The sequence below is a fragment of the Chiloscyllium plagiosum genome, unplaced genomic scaffold (genome assembly GCF_037043375.1).
Source record: "Chiloscyllium plagiosum isolate Xiang-an unplaced genomic scaffold, Cpla_swu_hap1 HiC_scaffold_32, whole genome shotgun sequence".
NCBI lineage: Eukaryota > Metazoa > Chordata > Chondrichthyes > Orectolobiformes > Hemiscylliidae > Chiloscyllium > Chiloscyllium plagiosum.
Window position 1 is genome coordinate 32,373,596 of NW_028270170.1, and position 18,399 is coordinate 32,391,994.

At 36.9% G+C, this 18,399-nt stretch overlaps 1 protein-coding gene across 2 annotated transcripts in view; it reads right to left on the reverse strand.

The window, feature by feature from the left end:
• The window catches only part of LOC122539973 (uncharacterized), a 49,800-nt gene continuing 31,401 nt past the window's right edge, over nt 1-18,399 (reverse strand). The window contains exons 6-12 of one of the 2 annotated variants that reach the window (XM_043675220.2): nt 18,032-18,093; nt 16,652-16,694; nt 14,659-14,704; nt 14,188-14,322; nt 13,546-13,675; nt 7,389-7,513; nt 1-3,835 (exon numbers count right to left, since the gene is read on the reverse strand). In XM_043675220.2, coding sequence (XP_043531155.2) covers nt 2,155-3,835; nt 7,389-7,513; nt 13,546-13,675; nt 14,188-14,322; nt 14,659-14,704; nt 16,652-16,694; nt 18,032-18,093 — 2,222 coding nt within the window. In that variant the 3' untranslated portion in view covers nt 1-2,154. Of the gene's footprint in view, nt 3,836-7,388; nt 7,514-13,545; nt 13,676-14,187; nt 14,323-14,658; nt 14,708-16,651; nt 16,695-18,031; nt 18,094-18,399 lie in introns of both variants that reach the window. The other variant, XM_043675218.2, reaches the window with a different exon arrangement.

Here is an 18,399-nt window from a genome sequence, read left to right on the forward strand (position 1 = left end):
TTCAACATTTAATTCAATGATTTTGCACAAAATTATTTATTTGCCTGTACATGTCATGATTAAAACTATACATCTGTACAGATTTCAAGAGCTCATGTTTTATAGTACAAAGGATTTACTGGAGACAAATTAAAAACAATGAACAAAAACCGTGCTATCAAAAGAATGACATTATGTACAGAACCTGTTCATTAAATTACTTTAAAATTGAGTTTTCATAGTTAGAAAACAATGAAAATACCGCAAGTAATGCTATTATCAATTAGATTCATTTTTAAGATATATTGACAAATGAACACTTGTAAACATCTGAATGATTAGGATAATGCAGGAAACTTTTTTCCAATTGGCATATCTAGTAACTCTAGTCAATCTAATCCAGCCTATCTTTGCATCTATCTTTACATCACACTTTGCCTGGATAATGAAGGAATTTAACTGCAATCTGTTCACCTTGTTCAAAATGCCAACAGCAGAAAAGCAGCAAGTGCTACTTTAAAGAAAAAATATTTGATTAGCAGAATTCTAGTGACAGAACTATAACAAATATCCTGCTGCTCCTTTAACACTTTCAAAGATCAAAGGCAACTACTTTGGTTTAAAAATTAATTACTGAAAATAAAACTTGTACCTTTTAACATAAGCATTTTAGATTAAACTAGATTTTTATTTAAATGTGGAGCTGTTAAGGGCTCACAACATCAGAGATGTAAATTCTACAAAAGGTAACCATTTTATTTGGGTAAAAGAAGATATAAATGCTTTTAATAACATAGATTTTACAAATCTGTCTCCATAAACCTATTTTACTTTTCCTAACTCCTCACCATATTGGTGCCCTTTATTAAATGGAAACAGCATTTTTAAATTTTTAACTTCCATTCTTTGAAGCAGATATGCTGATTAGGTGGTGTCTGAGCCAAGGGAACCAATAGCAAGACAAATAATTCAACACAAATTGGTTCAACGGATATGCACATTCACATCACAAATCAGTGAAATGGAGACGCTCAATATCAGGTTTAAGGATGTAATACATTAAATGCTAGTAACACCAAGCGCAAACAGATTTTTTTTCAGGCTAACAAAGGTATAAGAAGGGCTTGTGCCTTTATCCATGCCTACAGATGGTTTGCATCTAATGTTTTCTAGCATATATTTGCATTGTAGCCTTTGTTGCGTTCTGACAACAGCAAATGCAAATTACATACCCTACCTTGTACAGACTGCTAACAAGCTCTACATCAATACAGGAAGTCAATAAATGCAGCAGAATGGTCACAGTTGATGGTTTTGAGTAAATATTAATGATTTTATGCAATATTTGCAGGACCATCTCAACAAGATTCATATTGCTTGAAATGATAAAAAAAAAAATTCAATCATTAAATACAACTAGGTGGACTTATTTGCCATGCGGTACACTTTGTACAGTTATCTCAAAAAGCTGCCAACAGTCCCCACACTCTAATTTCTAATTTAATATACTCTTCCTCTGGTAAATGCATACACCTATAAAGATAATGTTGAACACATGAATGTTAAATACTACCACATTATGTACTCAGGTAAGCAGCCTGTGTAACATGCTCCTAGACCTACACCAATGTCAGTTGAATGTTCAGTCAGAACTAAGAGTTAAGATGAAATAAGCTTAATCGTTGCTTTTTGACAGGGAAGGCAAGAAATACTCAGCTTTTCTAATGATTTGGTACCTGACTGTGAATACAAAAATATCCTACTGTTAGGTGGAAAAGCACAATGAACTTGCTCTTTCATTGCATTACCAAATTAGAACATTGATGTTTATTTCTTGTAAGCGTTTAGATTTTATTTTGTTCCTGTTGTGTAGCAAAATCATAGTAGTTGGGAAGGGAAAGAAAGAATGCATAATAGGAAAGTAAAAGCACTTCCTTTTGACAAAGTAAGCTCTTATTTTAGATGTATATGCGCCATTTACTCTAATGCGTTGTATTTGTTAGTTTGGAATATAAACTCAATCATAACTAATTTAACCTGAGACTTAGAATGTTAATAATGATTGCAAAGTGATTTATGAACCCATTAGCCCTCAGAAGTAAAATCATTTACAATTTATGAAAAGTGTAATGAAAGAGTCAATTGAATCGTTCAAATAACTTTGGCACAGTATTATTAATTAGTATAACCGTCCAGATAGGGCACAAGTGTTAAATAACATGGCGTACATGTTTTTGCTTGACAGCTCACGAGACATTTCTCTTCTTTTTTGGTCCAATCTACTCCAGCTTTGTCCTTGAGTACAGAGTATAACTGTGTCTCATACTTGGCATCTTTCACACTAACACAAGTCTTTCGCAAGAGCTCCAAGTCAACAGATTGGTCTTTAATTTGTCTATTGTCAAGTCTTGAAGGCAACTGAATATCCCATTCAGATTCTGATGAAAAGGTATCTGTGTGAAATGTGCTATTTTTAAAGGAAGATGGATATAAGTTAGTTTGGTTGACAGAATTTTTACATCTACTGTCATCCACTTGAAAATCAGCTTTCGTACATAGGAGAGCATCAGACCCCAAAGATTTCTGGCCATTGAAGTTAAAGGAAGAAAGTAGCTGCATTGCAGTATATCCTGCTACATTTGAGTGTTCAATTTCCTCATTTGTGTTTTGAATTTCAGCTTCAACATCAAGAACAACTTGATTGCTTTGAGAAGTCAAGCTTTCTATATTTTGAAGAGGGGACAGCAAATCTTTTTCAGCTTGAATGATCGCTCCACTTAAAGGAATGGCAATTTGCTCTTCAGAATGCAGAGGTCCCCTGGGTTGAGCAAGTCGATCAGCTGCAGATGTGGTATTTGCTAAGTTGCTTGGTTTTTCTTCTGAATCCAAAATGACGATTTGTGACTTCTCCCAGTTTTCACATTCACCTTTGGCTCCACTGTTTTGCAAGTTTACAAGTCTTTCTTTACTAGTCAAAGGCCTGTGTAAACTGAAATTGCCAGTTAAATCAAAATGCTCTCCCATGGAGATGTTTTCTTCTGCGTGTTCATTGAACATGTTCTTTTCAATACAAGAATGAGCAGAAAAGGTTTTATTCAGATTTGATGAATAAAGCAATTTGGTATGTGGTTGAAAAATGTGCGCATTGAAATTACTGGTAAGGCAATTGCCACTTTTAGGGTAAGAGAAACTATCACATACACCAGTCAAATCATCCAATCTGCATTTTGGACTTCTCTCAATTTGCGATTTGGTGTTGTCAGAGCGTTTGCGTTTTTTAAAACTATAGTTGGTATTTGTTGTAATTATATCACAAGCAGCCTTCCATGAGTTAGGAATTGCCCCTACGCAATACGAAGCTTCAGCTGATGTACATTTCACATGTTCTTCTTCATCTGAAATTTCACCTTTGTCAGCACCATATTTGTTTTGCACAATACTAACTTCACCTATTTGTTCATTAACAATGTAGCAAGTTGTCCTCTCTGCTGATATTCCTGCGTTGAAGTCTAGTAAAATACAACCTGGGGGTTTTACCTCCAACTGTTTAGGGCATGCAGTTATTTGACCCAGAGAGCTCAAAGATGCCAGTTCATGTTCCTGCTCAAGGGGGCAGGATCTGTGTCCATTAAGTTCCAGGCTTTCTGCAGTTGGCTTATCTGTTGTTTTGTCAGATTTCACATGGTGCTCATCAGTTCTTTCCAGATTTTCTACAGGAAGGTTTATCTGTTGGCTTGCAGCCATAGGCTCAAGTGGACATCGGTCTTCTCCAAGGACAAAGTCATTAACAGCCTGTATCGATTTTGCACACATTTTGGACAGTAAAATTCCAGAGCTTGAAGCAGGTTTCATGGATCTGAAATAAAAACATAAACCTACATGAACATACAGGTGTAAAATTCAATATACCTGAAATCTTGCCATTGTCCTGTATAATTTTTAAGTGAAGTTGATGCTAAGAGTTCCAACTCCTGCATTTTGGAATTTTAATTATTCAATTTGTTCACCATTAATCAATTTCAACAAATGCCACAGTGTTCATAGGGAAAAAAATCCTCATTTAGACACAAAATAGATTATTTTCTAATCTTTTGGAGTTTGCCTTTATTTAAAAATGGGGAAACAAAACACCTTGAGTATTTATTTTTAGAATTATAGACTGGTCCAGGCAAAGGAATAAAAAATGGTTATGACACAGAAACAGACCATTTAGCCCAAACAGTCAGCATTGACCCACACAAATAAGTAGTTCGTATCATATTTATCCACCCTGTCCTTATATTTATTCAATCCCATTTTCGTAAAGTGACACTTCTGGTACATGCTAATGAATGCAAAAGGTAAAGGAGCCATAGGCACAGATCCCTTGGTTGATAAAGGAAAGTGAGAATCTGATGAAACAAAAAATGATGCATATCGGGTGAATTGTACGTTTGGAAATCAGGCTAAATATGATAAGTTGTGGGAGGGGGGGGAAATGGATGTCAAAGAGAGAATGTGAGAATAGAATGTCAGTGAACACAGAAGGAAACCCAGAACACTAACTGGCGTAGAAACATTAAGAATGTAGAAAGAGGTGGGGTGGGGGTCTATTAAAGACAGATCATAAGAAATGGGAGCAATAAGCCAGTGAATCCACCAAGCTTGCTCCACATTCAGTAAGATCACAGCTGATCTGACCATGGTCATCACAGCTATCTTTTATTTGTCGGAGAGCCCTTAACATCCTTGTCAATCAAATATCTGTCGAACTCATTCAGTGATTCTGCTTCCAGTGTTCTGATTGGAAAGCCAATGATCTAAGAAAAGAAATTCCTTTGCATCTCTGTCTTAAACTGGAGTCACTTTATTGTCAAATTGTATCCCCTAGTTCAAAGTTTGCCAAAAAAACATGCTTTCAGCACCTATGCTGGTAAGCTACCCTGGAAGCTTCTATTTTTCATTAAGATCACCCTGATACTCTTCAAATTAAAAAAAATAAAATTAGTGTTCGAAGTTCAACCTTCCCTCGGAGGACAACCCCTTCATCCTGGTAAGTTGCCCACTGAGTTCCCGCTGAACTACTTCAAATGCAAATACCTGTCTCGAATATCTGTAAGGAGGCAACGATTAAAAAGCTAATATCAGTAATGGTAAACATAAAACTACTGCATTGTCACTGCTACAAATCAGAGGTTTTATAAGGTTATGTTTTGGGATTGGATGGAATGAAGAAATAACAAAGTGACCGGTTCCAAATTCTGCTGACAGCAAGTTTCAGTGGTTTGGATGTTAAAGATTAACAAGAGCCGAGGTTGTTGGGGAAAAAAAACACAAGGTTTTCATACCTGTAACTAATGACAAAAACAGCTGTTGTAACAGCTGTTAATCTCCAAAGTTTAAGGTATGAGGTATGTCAGGTTTTGGAAATGGTTCTACTTCTATATAAATATGGGAGCTTGAAGACTGACTAATTATAATTTCTGAGGAGAAAGTGAGGACTGCAGATGCTGGAGAAGGGCTTATGCCCGAAACGTCGATTCTCCTGTTCCTTGGATGCTGCCTGACCTGCTGCGCTTTTCCAGCAACACATTTTCAGCTAATTATAATTTCTACCTGGATGCAAGGTCTATTTGATTCACAGTAGCACGAGGATAGGGTGCGAGAGAGGAGAGTTGAGAGTGTGGTGCTGGAAAAGCACAGCAGGTCAGGCAGCATCTGAGGAGCAGGAGAGTCCATTGGAAGCCCTATCAGTTTATAGGGTGCTTTCCTAAAAATATCACTAAACCCTATACTTTATTGAAGATTCTGTCAGAATGAGACAGAGGGAGTCAAAAAAAGGGGCAGCAAGTAATAACATAGACAGCTTGTGCTCAGATTGGAGAGATAAAACTAGTGAGGATTTAATCAATACTGGAAGACTCACCAAATGTTTTGGGAGCCTTCATCAAAAAGCCAGTTCAGGGATTAGACGTTACTTTCTATTAATTCATATGTTATGCATATTGCTGTTTCGACCACCACTTATCAACATCCCTAATTGCCCTTGAGAAGGTGGCAAATCAGCAATCAGTTGATCTATAGGGGTAATTCATAGTGGTAGGTACACAGGCAGTGTTGTTATGAAAGGAGTCCCAAGATTTTGACCCTGGGATGTTGAAGGAACAACACTATGGTTCCAAGCCATATAATGCAAGCTTGGAGAGGAGCTTGCAAGTTGTGGTCTTCGCATGCATCGGTTGCCCTTCTAGGTAGCAGACATTGTGGTTTAGCAACTAGTATTTGGTACACATTGCTGCCATTCTACATCATTGATGGATGGAGGAAACGTTGAAGGTATTGGGCGGGGTGCTAGTCAAGCAGACTGCTTCATCCCGGATGCTGTTGAGCATCTTGCATGAAGTTGAAGTTGCACTCATTTGGGCAAGTGGAGAGTATTCCATCACACTCTTTACTTGTGCTTTATCGGCAAGCTTTGGGAACGTGGAGGTGAGTTTCTCACTGCAGAACTCCTAGCCATTGGTTTGCTCTTGTGACTGTAGCCTTTTGTAACAAATTTAGTTTTTTTGTCACGCGTAACTTCCTAGATTTGGAATTTGGAGGATTAAGCAAAGTCAAGGCAGATGGTTAGATTCTCTCTTGTTGAAGATGGTGATTGCCTGGCATTTGTGTAGCATGAACATTATTTGCTACTCAGCTCAAGCCTGGATGTTGTCAAGGTCATGATGCATATAGACATGGACTTGCTTGGTATGAGTGGACTTGAATATGGTACCAACATCATCAGATCATCTTCAAAACATTTTCAAAACTTTAAATTTAGTTTTTGTCTTTCAAAGAGATCATGCCATTGTAAAAATCCATTTGGTTCATTAATGCACTCTCATCCTTACCTAATCTGGCAAATATGTAACTCATTAACTGTTATGGGTAATGGCCTAGCAAACACTCAAATCTATCAAAGAAAGGAGATTGCCATCATCTTCTCAAGGGCAACACATGCTGGTCTTGCCAGCAGGATTTTTCTTTACTCCTCAACATCTCCTTTTGTCCTTTAAGAGATTCTCCCTATGAAACTACTGTTTGCTGTTTTGGACTCATTTGAAACAGGAATCTAACCTCTTCCCAATAAGGCCCAGAAGACTTGGCCAGAACTATGTTATGTGAGGATCTTTAGTCATCATTGAAAAATACAATCATATTTCGAAGATGAAATGCAATATATTTTGTGGTAGCAATTATTCCCCTATATTTTAAAGTCGAAAACTAGAAGTTCTGTTTTATAATTTGACAGTGACTCAATACATTCAAGTGATGTGAGGGAATTTATAAAACAACAAAATTTTCTGTTTAACAGCATCCTATAAAATATTCTTAATAAACACCGCACAAAATTGTTCTAGAGTCAAATATATATAAAAGAGTCTTACCGATGGCTGTATCCATCACTTTGGTACTCTACAAATTCATTTTCTAATTGAGACATAATATCGTCAAGGGCTGCAAACTGAGAAGGGTCACTGGCAAAGTCTTGGTGCTGCTTGGAGAGAAGATGCTGCAAAAGAAAAGTTCATCAAATGTTTAACCTTTCCTACTTTGTTTTTTGTTTAAAAAATGTTGTAACCACAAACTCAATTAGTGATAACCAATTAGTTCAGTACTAGAAAGTATAACCCAAATAATACCTTGACTTTTATGTCTAGCATAAGTAATACATTAAAAACTTTGGCTCAGATGTTGCAATGAAGTGATGCCAATCCTCACTGACCAAGAAACAACCGGCCAATAAGTTCCCTCTAAGTGTTGATTTCCCCTTTCCTGATATCAGTGAGGATCTGGCACCACATTACAGGATTGCTACATTTCCGGTAACAGATATAACCAAGAAGGGCAAATAGCCAATCCCATTGAAGTATACTTTCAGGCAGATGAGAAAGTTTAAACTGTCAATTTTCTTCTCTTTTAATTTTTTTGAAATAATACACATGGAACTTTATTTGAAGTTCAAAGTGAAAATATTTAAAACATGATACAATTTGGTGAAAATTAACATTTCAGAAATATAAAACTATTTTCTCAGGATCAGTGTTGTTTTTATCTAAATCATTTTGGACGTAGGTTTGCTCGCTGAGCTGGAAGGTTCGTTTTCAGATGTTTCGTCACCATACAAGGTAACATCTTCAGTGAACCTCCGAATTAAGCACTGGTAGCGTAACCTGCTTTCTGTTTAGATGTTTGGGTTTCATTGGGAATCAAGGGTTATAGGGAAAGGGAAGGAAAGTGGAGTTGAGGGTCATCAAATCTGCTGTGATCTTACTAAATGGTGAAGCAGCCTACTTCTGCTCATATGTTTATGGTCTTAAAGTGGTGCCTCGAAGTCAGTGGAGCAATAAGGATGAAAGCGATCATGCCAGAAATGTTTAGTTTAAAATGGCAACAGGAAGTTATTTACAAAGCAAGGCACTTTTGAAAGAAGATAAAACAAATAAAAGTGCGATGTCAGAGGAAAATGGGCAAGTTTGTTGGTAAAATTTCTTTTTTTTCCCCTCTCTAAACTAGGAAATCAAGAATTTAAGCCGGATATAATAGTAAGTAAATTAATAAAAAGCAGGTTTAGAGGCAATAAATAAAATTGGTAATTTAAACAGGTGCAAACTAGATTTTAAAAAAGGGAATGAAAATTACTTAGATGGGTGAGTGATATTGTTTGCAATCCTACATCATGAGAGACATAGCTTTGGACAGTGCTGGGAGTGTGACACTTTGAAGTTTGCAGTTCAGCTAAAGGCACTAATGCTAATAATAATGTACATGAGAGAACAGCAAGGGTAGAAATGCAGTTGTTATTGTTTGCATAATTATCTGTATCTGTCAGAGTCCACAACATGCCAAAGAATATAATGCATAGGAACGTGTAGGAATAATACATAGGATTAATAATGCACAGGAATATCCTGCAAAGGGAAGAGAAGTGAGCCAGATGTTGTGGTACGTTATTATCAGTGGCATAGAGAAAGCAGGGATTAGGGTCTAAATCATATTTTCATGAACTAGGGAGAAAATCAAGTAGTAGTATCTCAAAAAGTAGAAATATCTAAATTACACCCTCTGCAAGTGAGAATGGAAATATTAAGATCAAGAAAATCAATTTGTCACTTCAGGGAATGATGCAGAATGGAGGATTGCAGATTCTTGGGGCATTAGGATCAGATCAGAGACAGGATACACCTATTAAAATGACATAGTAATTTCCTCGCCATGGAACCAACATGATTGGGACCAATGTGCTTGCAGCAAAATTCACTTGGGTTGTTCTGGTGAATTTAAATTATATAAGCACTGAGAAACCAACACAGAAGTAGAAAGGAGGAATACAACATTAAGGGGTGAGAGCTTGGATAGTAGGTGAGAAGAAAGCAGGACCATATTAGATATGTTTGAGGAGAAAGTGAGGTCTGCAGATGCTGGAGATCAGAGCTGGAAATGTGTTGCTGGAAAAGCGCAGCAGGTCAGGCAGCATCCAGGGAACAGGAGAATCGACGTTTCGGGCATAAGCCCTTCTTCAGGAAGGTGCTAATGTAGATTGACAAAGGAGACAATGAGAGGATTCCTGAAGAAGGGCTTATGCCCGAAATGTCGATTCTCCTGTTCCCTGGATGCTGCCTGACCTGCTGCGCTTTTCCAGCATATTAGATATGTGCAGACTGAGAAGGAGTCTGATGAATACCAAGTCAGACTCACAAAATGCATAATATAGCGGCTTTATGTTGCACATTTTAAGCACAATTAACTATGTAGGCACATCATGTACTGTCAAGGGGAGCATGGCTTAAAAAAATAGAGAGGTTTGGGCATTTAATATTCAAGTGTTCAGAGAAGAAAGGGATGAAAGAGAGGACTTCTGGAAGAGACAAAGACAGAATCTATTTGGTTACAGTTGAGAAGCAGAAAAGGGGATGATCACACCGTCAGGTGCATCTAAAGGGCTTCAAATAATATAAGATAGAAAAGTAAATCTGCAAAAGCCATAGAGTTGAGAGCTTGGGGGATTTAAGTCACCCAAATATTATTTTGGATATTGGGAATAAAGGCTACGGAAGATGATCAATTGTGAAAAAAGTGTTTGAGCTTGCCTGACTATTATGTCCTTAGTCCAGTTAGGAAGGAGGCATTGCTAAAACTGGTGCTGTGGAATGAGGTGGCCAACTGGACCTAGAATGCACAGAGGGTCACTGTATTTTAAAATATAGATTAACGCTGGATTAGTAATTAACATAGAGCAAAACTTCAATATTGGATGAGTAAACTTGAACGGAATGAGAGGAGAGCTAGCCAGGGTGAAATGGAACACTGGAGATTTTTAAGGAAATGGGGTTTTAGAAACAGACTTGGTTCATTCCAATGAGGTGGAAAAGGTAAAGGAATGCGGTAAAATGGGGAGGGAAGAGAATGAATGTGACTAAACAAATAAACAAAAAAAAGGGCATGACACATATCAGTTGAATTCTGCAAGAAAGAATCAGGCCAACTACAGTAATTTGAAAGGAGCGGGAAATATGACTGGCCAAGAGAGAATTAGGATAGAAAGCCAAATAACACAGAAGGAAACCCATAAATCTTCAATTCACACATAAATAATAAAGGTATTAACAGGTGGGGTGGGGTTTATTAGGGCAAGAGAGGGTGATATATGCTTTGAGGTGCAGAGTGAGCTGAGAATACTTAAATACTTTGTATTTGTTTACTTAGGAAGCTGATGCTGCCAAAATATTGGTAAAAGTGGCAGTGGTAAAGTATTGGATGGGATATGGACAGGGTGATCTGAAGGATGTATTGGAAAGGCTGGTCTGTCTCCTAGTCGAGGTGATTTACATCACAGGTTGCTGGTGGAATGGTTTGCCATTAATCTTATCTTCCCTATATAATGGGAAGGTGTAGCAAATGTGACACCTTAATTAAAAAGAGAATGCAGTGACATTTCAGTAATTACAGCTGGTCACTTTAACATCGGCAGCAGGCAAGATTTTATAAATAAATCAGGGGAAAAAAAAAACAATCAACAGGAACTTGGTCTGAGAGATTGGAGTTAATTAAGGAGAAGCGGCATGGGTTTGTGAAAGGTAGATTGTGCTTCATTGATCCAATTGAACTTTTTGATGAAATGAGAAAGTTGATTAAAGGAAAGCAATGGACAATTCTTTTATGGATTTTATAGAAATATTTGATAAAGTACCACATAAAAGGCAGGTTAACAGATCTGAGCCTCATAAGATTGTCAGCGTCCAATTGAAGTTTTAAAAATTGGCTTAATAAAACAGTGAGCTGCGACAGCTGCTTTTCAGACTGGAGAATGGCAGACTATGCTGTTGCCAAGGGTCAGTGCTTAGACGAGTGTTTTAGATCACAAGATATTTGAGCTGAATTAGGCCATTCTGCTCATTGAATCTGATCTGCCATTTGATGATGGCTGATATGCTCCTCAGGGGGGAAAGTGAGGACTGCAGATGCTGGAGATCAGAGCTGAAAATGTGTTGCTGGAAAAGCGCAGATCAGGCAGCATCCAAGGAACAGGAGAATCGACTTTTCGGGCATATGCCCGAAACGTCGATTCTCCTGTTCCTTGGATGCTGCCTGATCTGCTGCGCTTTTCCAGCAACACATTTTCAGCTCTGATATGCTCCTCAACCCTACTCCCCTGCCTTCTCTCTGTAATCTTTGATCCCTTTACAATCAAGAACCTATCTATCTCTCTTTTAAAGACACTCAATAAATTGGCCTCCACAGCCTTCCATGGCAATGAGTTCCAAAGTCACCACCCTCTTTCTGAAGAAATTGCTCCTCATCTCAGTTCTAAAGAGTGGCCTCTCCGCTCTAAGGCTGTGCCCTCGAGTCCTAGTATATAATATATATCTTGATATATTTAATTGACTTGAGTCTTGGAATGTAAAGTAACTTATCTAAACATGTCAAGGACTCCAACCTTAGCAGTACAGTTGATAGGGAGGATAATATACTAATCGATTACAATAAACGAGCAAAGTGGCCAGATAAGTGGCAGATGGAATACAGAGAGGCACTCTGGTCTAAATTGCAGAGTTCTAAGAAGTGAAAACAGCAGAAGGCCTCAGGATGCATGTATTTCAAAGTTTGCAAAGTCTATTTATTGAAAGAGTAGGTAACAAAGCAAATTGAATCTTGGGCTTCATAAATAGTAGCATTGAGCACAAAAGTAGGGAGGTTATGCTAAACCCATATAAACAATGGTTATAAGTATAGTTTTGAAGGAAGCAGGGCTCCTGTTGCAGTAAAAGTTAAGGTGTGGAATAAAGATGGGATGAAACAGCAAAGAACCAAGGGAGTAGGTAATTTGTTTCATAAGTAAGCATGATGTGAGGTAAAGGAAAGACTGAGTATGTGGTGGGTGGAGACATAGCCACAGAGGTGAATAGGGAAGTTTGATGTAGTGGAACTGTCATTGGACTAGTAATCCAGAATCTCAGGTCAACATTCTGGGAACATGGCTTTAAATCCAACCATGGCAGATGGTGAAACACGATTTTAATAAAATCTAGAATAAAAGAACTGGCTAATGGCGACCATGTAGCTATTGCCAATTATTGGAAAGATCCATCTCATTCACTAGTGGCCATTAGGAAATGAAATGTGTCCTGCTTTTCTGGTCTGGCTTCAGACCCATAGCAATGTGTCACCTGGAAAATTGGGGGTTGGCAATAAATGCTGGCCTCGACAGCAATGCCTCTATCCCATGAACAAGTTTTTAAAAGTAGTCATGGGAAGAGCCTACATCTCATGAACTGTGCAGATTTCAATAAAACTTAATGATCTGTTGCATCTAATATCGAAAATGAGGGTAAGACAAGATTGTTGGTGATGCCGTTCACTTTTTCCTAGCACCAAGGTTATTTTGAACTACTAATTGGATTTGGACATGGAAGGAGATCAAAGTACAACTTGAGACAGTCATATAATTATGACAATGAATAGCTAAGCTGGTCATTTACCATGCTGACTTGAGGTCATAGACGAGGGAGGTAGAGAGAATCTACGATTAGAATTTATGAAGACAGTTAAAGACAGTTAGACATTAAATTGTGGAAAAGGCATTTTGATCCTATAACAGACATTTTTTGATGTGTCCTCGAAGTTGCATAGGTAAACAGACAAGCAGTAACTGAGAATGTGTCATACATGGAACAAACAAGATTTGTACCAACGCAGATTTCTTTAAGATGTGTAACCACTTAATGCAACAAATGAGAGGCACAAAGGGAAGGAAAATTAATAAATAATGTAGAAAAATGAGATTTGTGCTAATCTGCTTCAAGCTCCTTGTTTGAATTGTGAGCTGGTTATTTAACAGGTCTAATATGAAAGTGAAATTCCAAGGATCTATTTAGAAGACAAATAGTTAACACCCATCAGAAGCTCAGAAAACTTCAGATTTTACAGAGAGATTATTCTGCAAAAACAAAATAGCCAATCTCCCGATGCTCAACAAAAGGAATAAATTATAAAGACTTTACGTGGTCTTATGTTAAACACCATTTAAGTAGATCATATGCTTACTTCAACAAGGTTATAGAATGTCTCATGGCAACATTCACAGAATCGCTGCTGTCGTTTTTTCTCTGTATGCATTGCTGCTGGTTTTGTGAGAGATTCCTCATCTCTCTCACTGTTAGTCATTCTCCAGCCCCTGCCCAATGGAAACCATTAAAATGGTAATTAATTCAGATTACAAACAAATATAGTGTCTTCACTCAAATCAAAAAGCACAAGATTAAACCATATTCCAAATGGAATAAAGAAAATAACTATAATGGCAAAATATTTTGGTCATGATGGCTGTCAGACAATGGCTACAAGTTCAATAAATTAGACCTTTCAGTCTTGCTTCGTAACTCAACAAATTGTACATCCTCTCCTGATGATTTCGAGAGAGAAAAATGAGGCAACAGTAACAGATTTTGTGAATGAGGAACTGTAAAGGCTTAATGGTGGTTTACTTCAGTGAAACTTAATTGCTGGATGGTCTAGATAATAATAATAAATTGGGAAGGTTACAGTACAAACTCAATGGCACTTTAGATTAAATACATGGCAGTTAAATATTTAATTTAAAAAGTGGAAATACCTAATTTCTGAGAGTTAAAATTCAAATCAAAATACTTACTACAAAGCACAGTAAATCTATATATAAATATTTACCTAAGTTTACTCTTTTCTTGCTCCTGATGTGCATTCTCAGATTTCTTCAGAGGATCAAATGCACTGAATCCTCTATGAGATTCATAGTTGAGTTCTGGATAGCTTATATATTGCTGATAGAGAGGTCTAAAATGCCTGTATACATACAATTTGTCAACAATTAGAAATAGTTCCACAGATACAACATGATATTAGCTCCTTTAATCAAGTTTTTTTTAAAAACTTTGGAAGCTTTACAAGTATGCAATGAATTATTTCACATAAGTCATAAGCACTTTACAATAATTCACTTCACTTTATCAATGTTTCATTCTTAATGCCGAATATTCTGATTAGGCTTTAATAAATACCTATTGTTCACTGGACTAATTTTGAAAGGTGTCCAAATGTTCAATATTCAAGATATAGTTATAAACAAGTTTTAAATGACACAATGCAACTCTTGTATGGACATGATGTCAGTTGACTTACCGACTGGAGTCTTCAATTTTAAGAAAAGGCTGCTTTAGTTTTCCCACTGCTCCAAACACAAATAAAATGAAATACAATTAACAGCAGTTCTAGATCAACAGGAGCTGCTGTACACAGGACCAGCATTGACTAACATGACAATGTTATAACATGAAATTACTTCTCAGGATTAACCATTGATTCTAATTGCACTGTGCTGAACACTCATTCAAATCTCAAATTGTTAATGCTGTAATTTTCTACAGGCTCTACTTCAAAATTGGATTGTGGATCAAGCTCAGTCACATTGCAATTCTTATTTCCACAACATGCTATCGTAATTTGGGTGATGCAATCTTTTGAGGACATGATGTAGTACACAATGTCTGTTACTGTGAACTGACTTTTCTTCAAACCTGTGCAGTCTGACTGTTCTTAATTGCCAGCCTTTGATTAGGAGTAGTACTCTTGCCAAAATCAGAAGGTTGTAGGAGCCCAATTATACTTGAACGTATAATTGAGGTTGACATTTCAGCGTGGTACTGAGGGAGTGTTGTACTGTCGAAACTGCAAACTTTCAGATGAGACAATAAACAGTGGCTTCATCTGGCCTTGGGTGGATATAAAAGTTCCTACTGTTCTATTTGAAGAGTAATTCCTCTGCCAACACCTAAAGCAGATGATTGATTAATTATTTTTACAAAATAGTTAGTTTTGTGAAAGTTCAAAATGCTGGCTTTGTTTATGACAGTTCAACTGACTACCAAAGTACCTTTGAACATAATAAGTAGATAATGTTTTACATTTTATGTCCTCCTTTTCTTTAGATGTGATAATTCCATTGTTTAAAAGCAAAAACACTGCCAAGAACGTGAAAAGAGAAAACCTTGGTAGCACTGAGGTCAAGCACCAGATGTTGAATGAGAATCAGACTTGATGTCTTAGGTCATGGACCCTCCAATGGTCGTTTGGTGTGGAGAACTTAGAGTCATAGAGATGTATGGCACAGAACAGATGCTTCGGTCCAACTTGTCCATGCCGAACAGATATCCCAACCTTATCTAGTCCCTTTTGCCAGCACTTGAGCCATATCCTTCTTAACCCTTCCTACTCATACATCATTGATGGCCTAATAACCAAAGCAGTTCTCTTGATTGGCACTATATTCATTACCATCAACATTCACTCTTCACACCACCAACACCCATAGGCAGCAACGTGTGCCATCAACAAAATCCATTAAAGTAATTCACCAAAGCATCTTTAAAACACCTTTCAAACCCATAATCTCTCTTAGGTAGAAGAGCAAGATCTGCAGATACACAGGAATGTAGCATCTGCAGGTTCCCCTCCAAGAACTACATGACCCTGACTTCAAACTATTTTGCATTTCCCTCACTGTTACTAAGTCAAGATCCTCAAACTCCCTTCCTAAAAGCACTGATAGTACACCTATACCACATACTCTGCAGCAGCTCAAGACAGCAGTTCAACACCTTCTCAAGGGCAATCAGGGATGGACATTAAATGCTATCAGTGCAGCATATCCCATAAATGAATAATGTAAATTAAAAATATATATAATATATATGTCCTGAAATGAGATGTGGTTACTTGTTTCCAAAATTTACCGTCACCAATTAAAAGTCAAGTTTCATTATTTTCACATCTTTTAAGAAGTGTAACATTCTGTCGGAGTTTCACTTTTGTTTATACTACCATCTTTTATATGGAAATGCATAACACAATGGTCTATTTTAATCCGACATGTACAGCAGGAAGTCCCCTATATGCAACTAAGCAACTTAGAGTATCTATTATTTTGAGGGGGGCATGGAAGCAACAACAATGTTATGTTTAACAAAAATGAATTGCCTCTACATGTATAGAACATTGCCAATAGCCAATATTTACATGTCTATAGCCAAACACTGCACAAATATATTGCCAAATTATTTTTGTCACTGGGCATTAAAAATTACATGCAAAATTCTCAAGTTCCATCATAACTTACCTTTCGTATTCTTGCACATGGGTTTAGGCAAACATCCATTTCCCTGCCAAACACCCACAAATCAATTTATTTGTAGAATGGTACTTATGGAAAGTTTTACTTAAAACAGAGTTTTAATGTCAAGTACGTTTTCCTGCCACCTTAAAAGCGAGCAATGCATTGTAGGTTAATTAAGAGTACACACATCAGTGTGACTCATGATATAAAATTTACCAAGAAACAGTTTATAATTTTGCATCGCAGTTTAACCAGTAACTTGTCTTCAGGATTGATATTGTTCTTAGTAACAACTTTATATTTTTAAATAATTTTTACAAAAAGGCTAAACATATAGCAATTAAAGCTTTGATATAATACATGTTTGACTGATCAAAGACCACAGATGGCATGAAGTACTTGTTATCATATTCATTCAAGAGGTTCAGGTGACAAAAGAAACAAAAACAAAAATGAAATTATCAACTGACAAATTTTAATTTTGTTTTGAATATTTATATTGTAGACTTGGATTGTGTAGCGTGTCAAAGGAATGTCTTTTACCATTCACCTTGACTATCACTATCTCGGTACATTTATCAAACTTGTTTGTGAAGCTAGCTTGTCAGCCAGCATGTTTGACTGTGGCACCCTCTACAGGGGATCTGTGGGATCTTTGAGCAGGATAAACTGCAGGGAGATTCTCCAATCAATATTAATAATCCCTTCAGACACTCAGACCTCAATGCAGGTAGTAAAAATAGCATAAAAAACTAATTACATTTAAATCATTCTACAGGATTGTATCAGGTTCATTTACTACGCTATTAAAAACTCAGCCACGCCTGATTGTACAAGCCCCAACATTCATAGCTGCCTTTAGAGCAAGAACAGTGAGTAATTAGCCTGTTCACAGCATTACAGTGAGTTCTGTGTAGATGCCATCAGCAAAGAATAAAAGTGAGCTGTAGACTCGAATTTAAAGATTTTCATGTTTAATTGGGCATATTTAAGATGTCTGAGGTTACTTCAGTTTTACTCACTCGTAAAAGCAGGTATGATGTTCATGCAGTAAACCTGGGCTATGAAAACAATTACTAACAGTTCTAACACTGCAGTTGTTACACTGATTAACACAGTAGCAACAGTTTATAGAGTAAAATCGGAAATTGTGGATCTTTAAAACAAAGATTTACCAGGCCAGCATTTTGGCACTTTAGAGATATCTCCTTAAAATGTTGATTGCTTTATTGAAGCTAATGAACACACAAAAAAATCCATAAATGGCAGAGCGTGATACCTTTGTTCAGAGCTCTCAAAATTGCTGTTCTAACCTTTATTAGTTGAACCACAGGCTGATCAGATACTTCAGATATAAAACATATGTACACATGCAAAACACACCTCAATTTTCCTATTGGCATGTAGTAATTTAACACCTCTTTTTTCAAAATGTTCCAGTAAATCTTGGCAGTAGTTAAGGTTTAAAGGCATTTTTTGAGAGATGGTAATAAAGATTTTTAACAGTTGTCAGAGTACATATAATTCATGAAAAAAAACATTTTTCTGTAGGTTGTGAACTTTCTGTGGCATTGCTCATGAAGGAGGCATTTGATAGAGAGGGACTTTAACTGTGGGTACGAGTATTGGTTAAAAATAACAAAATGGATGGAAATGAATTAAAATGGTATAAAGAATTCTTAACTGAAAATTGGGATGCTGTTTATTGGAAACTTTATCTAATTGTATATAATGATTGATAATTAAAGGGC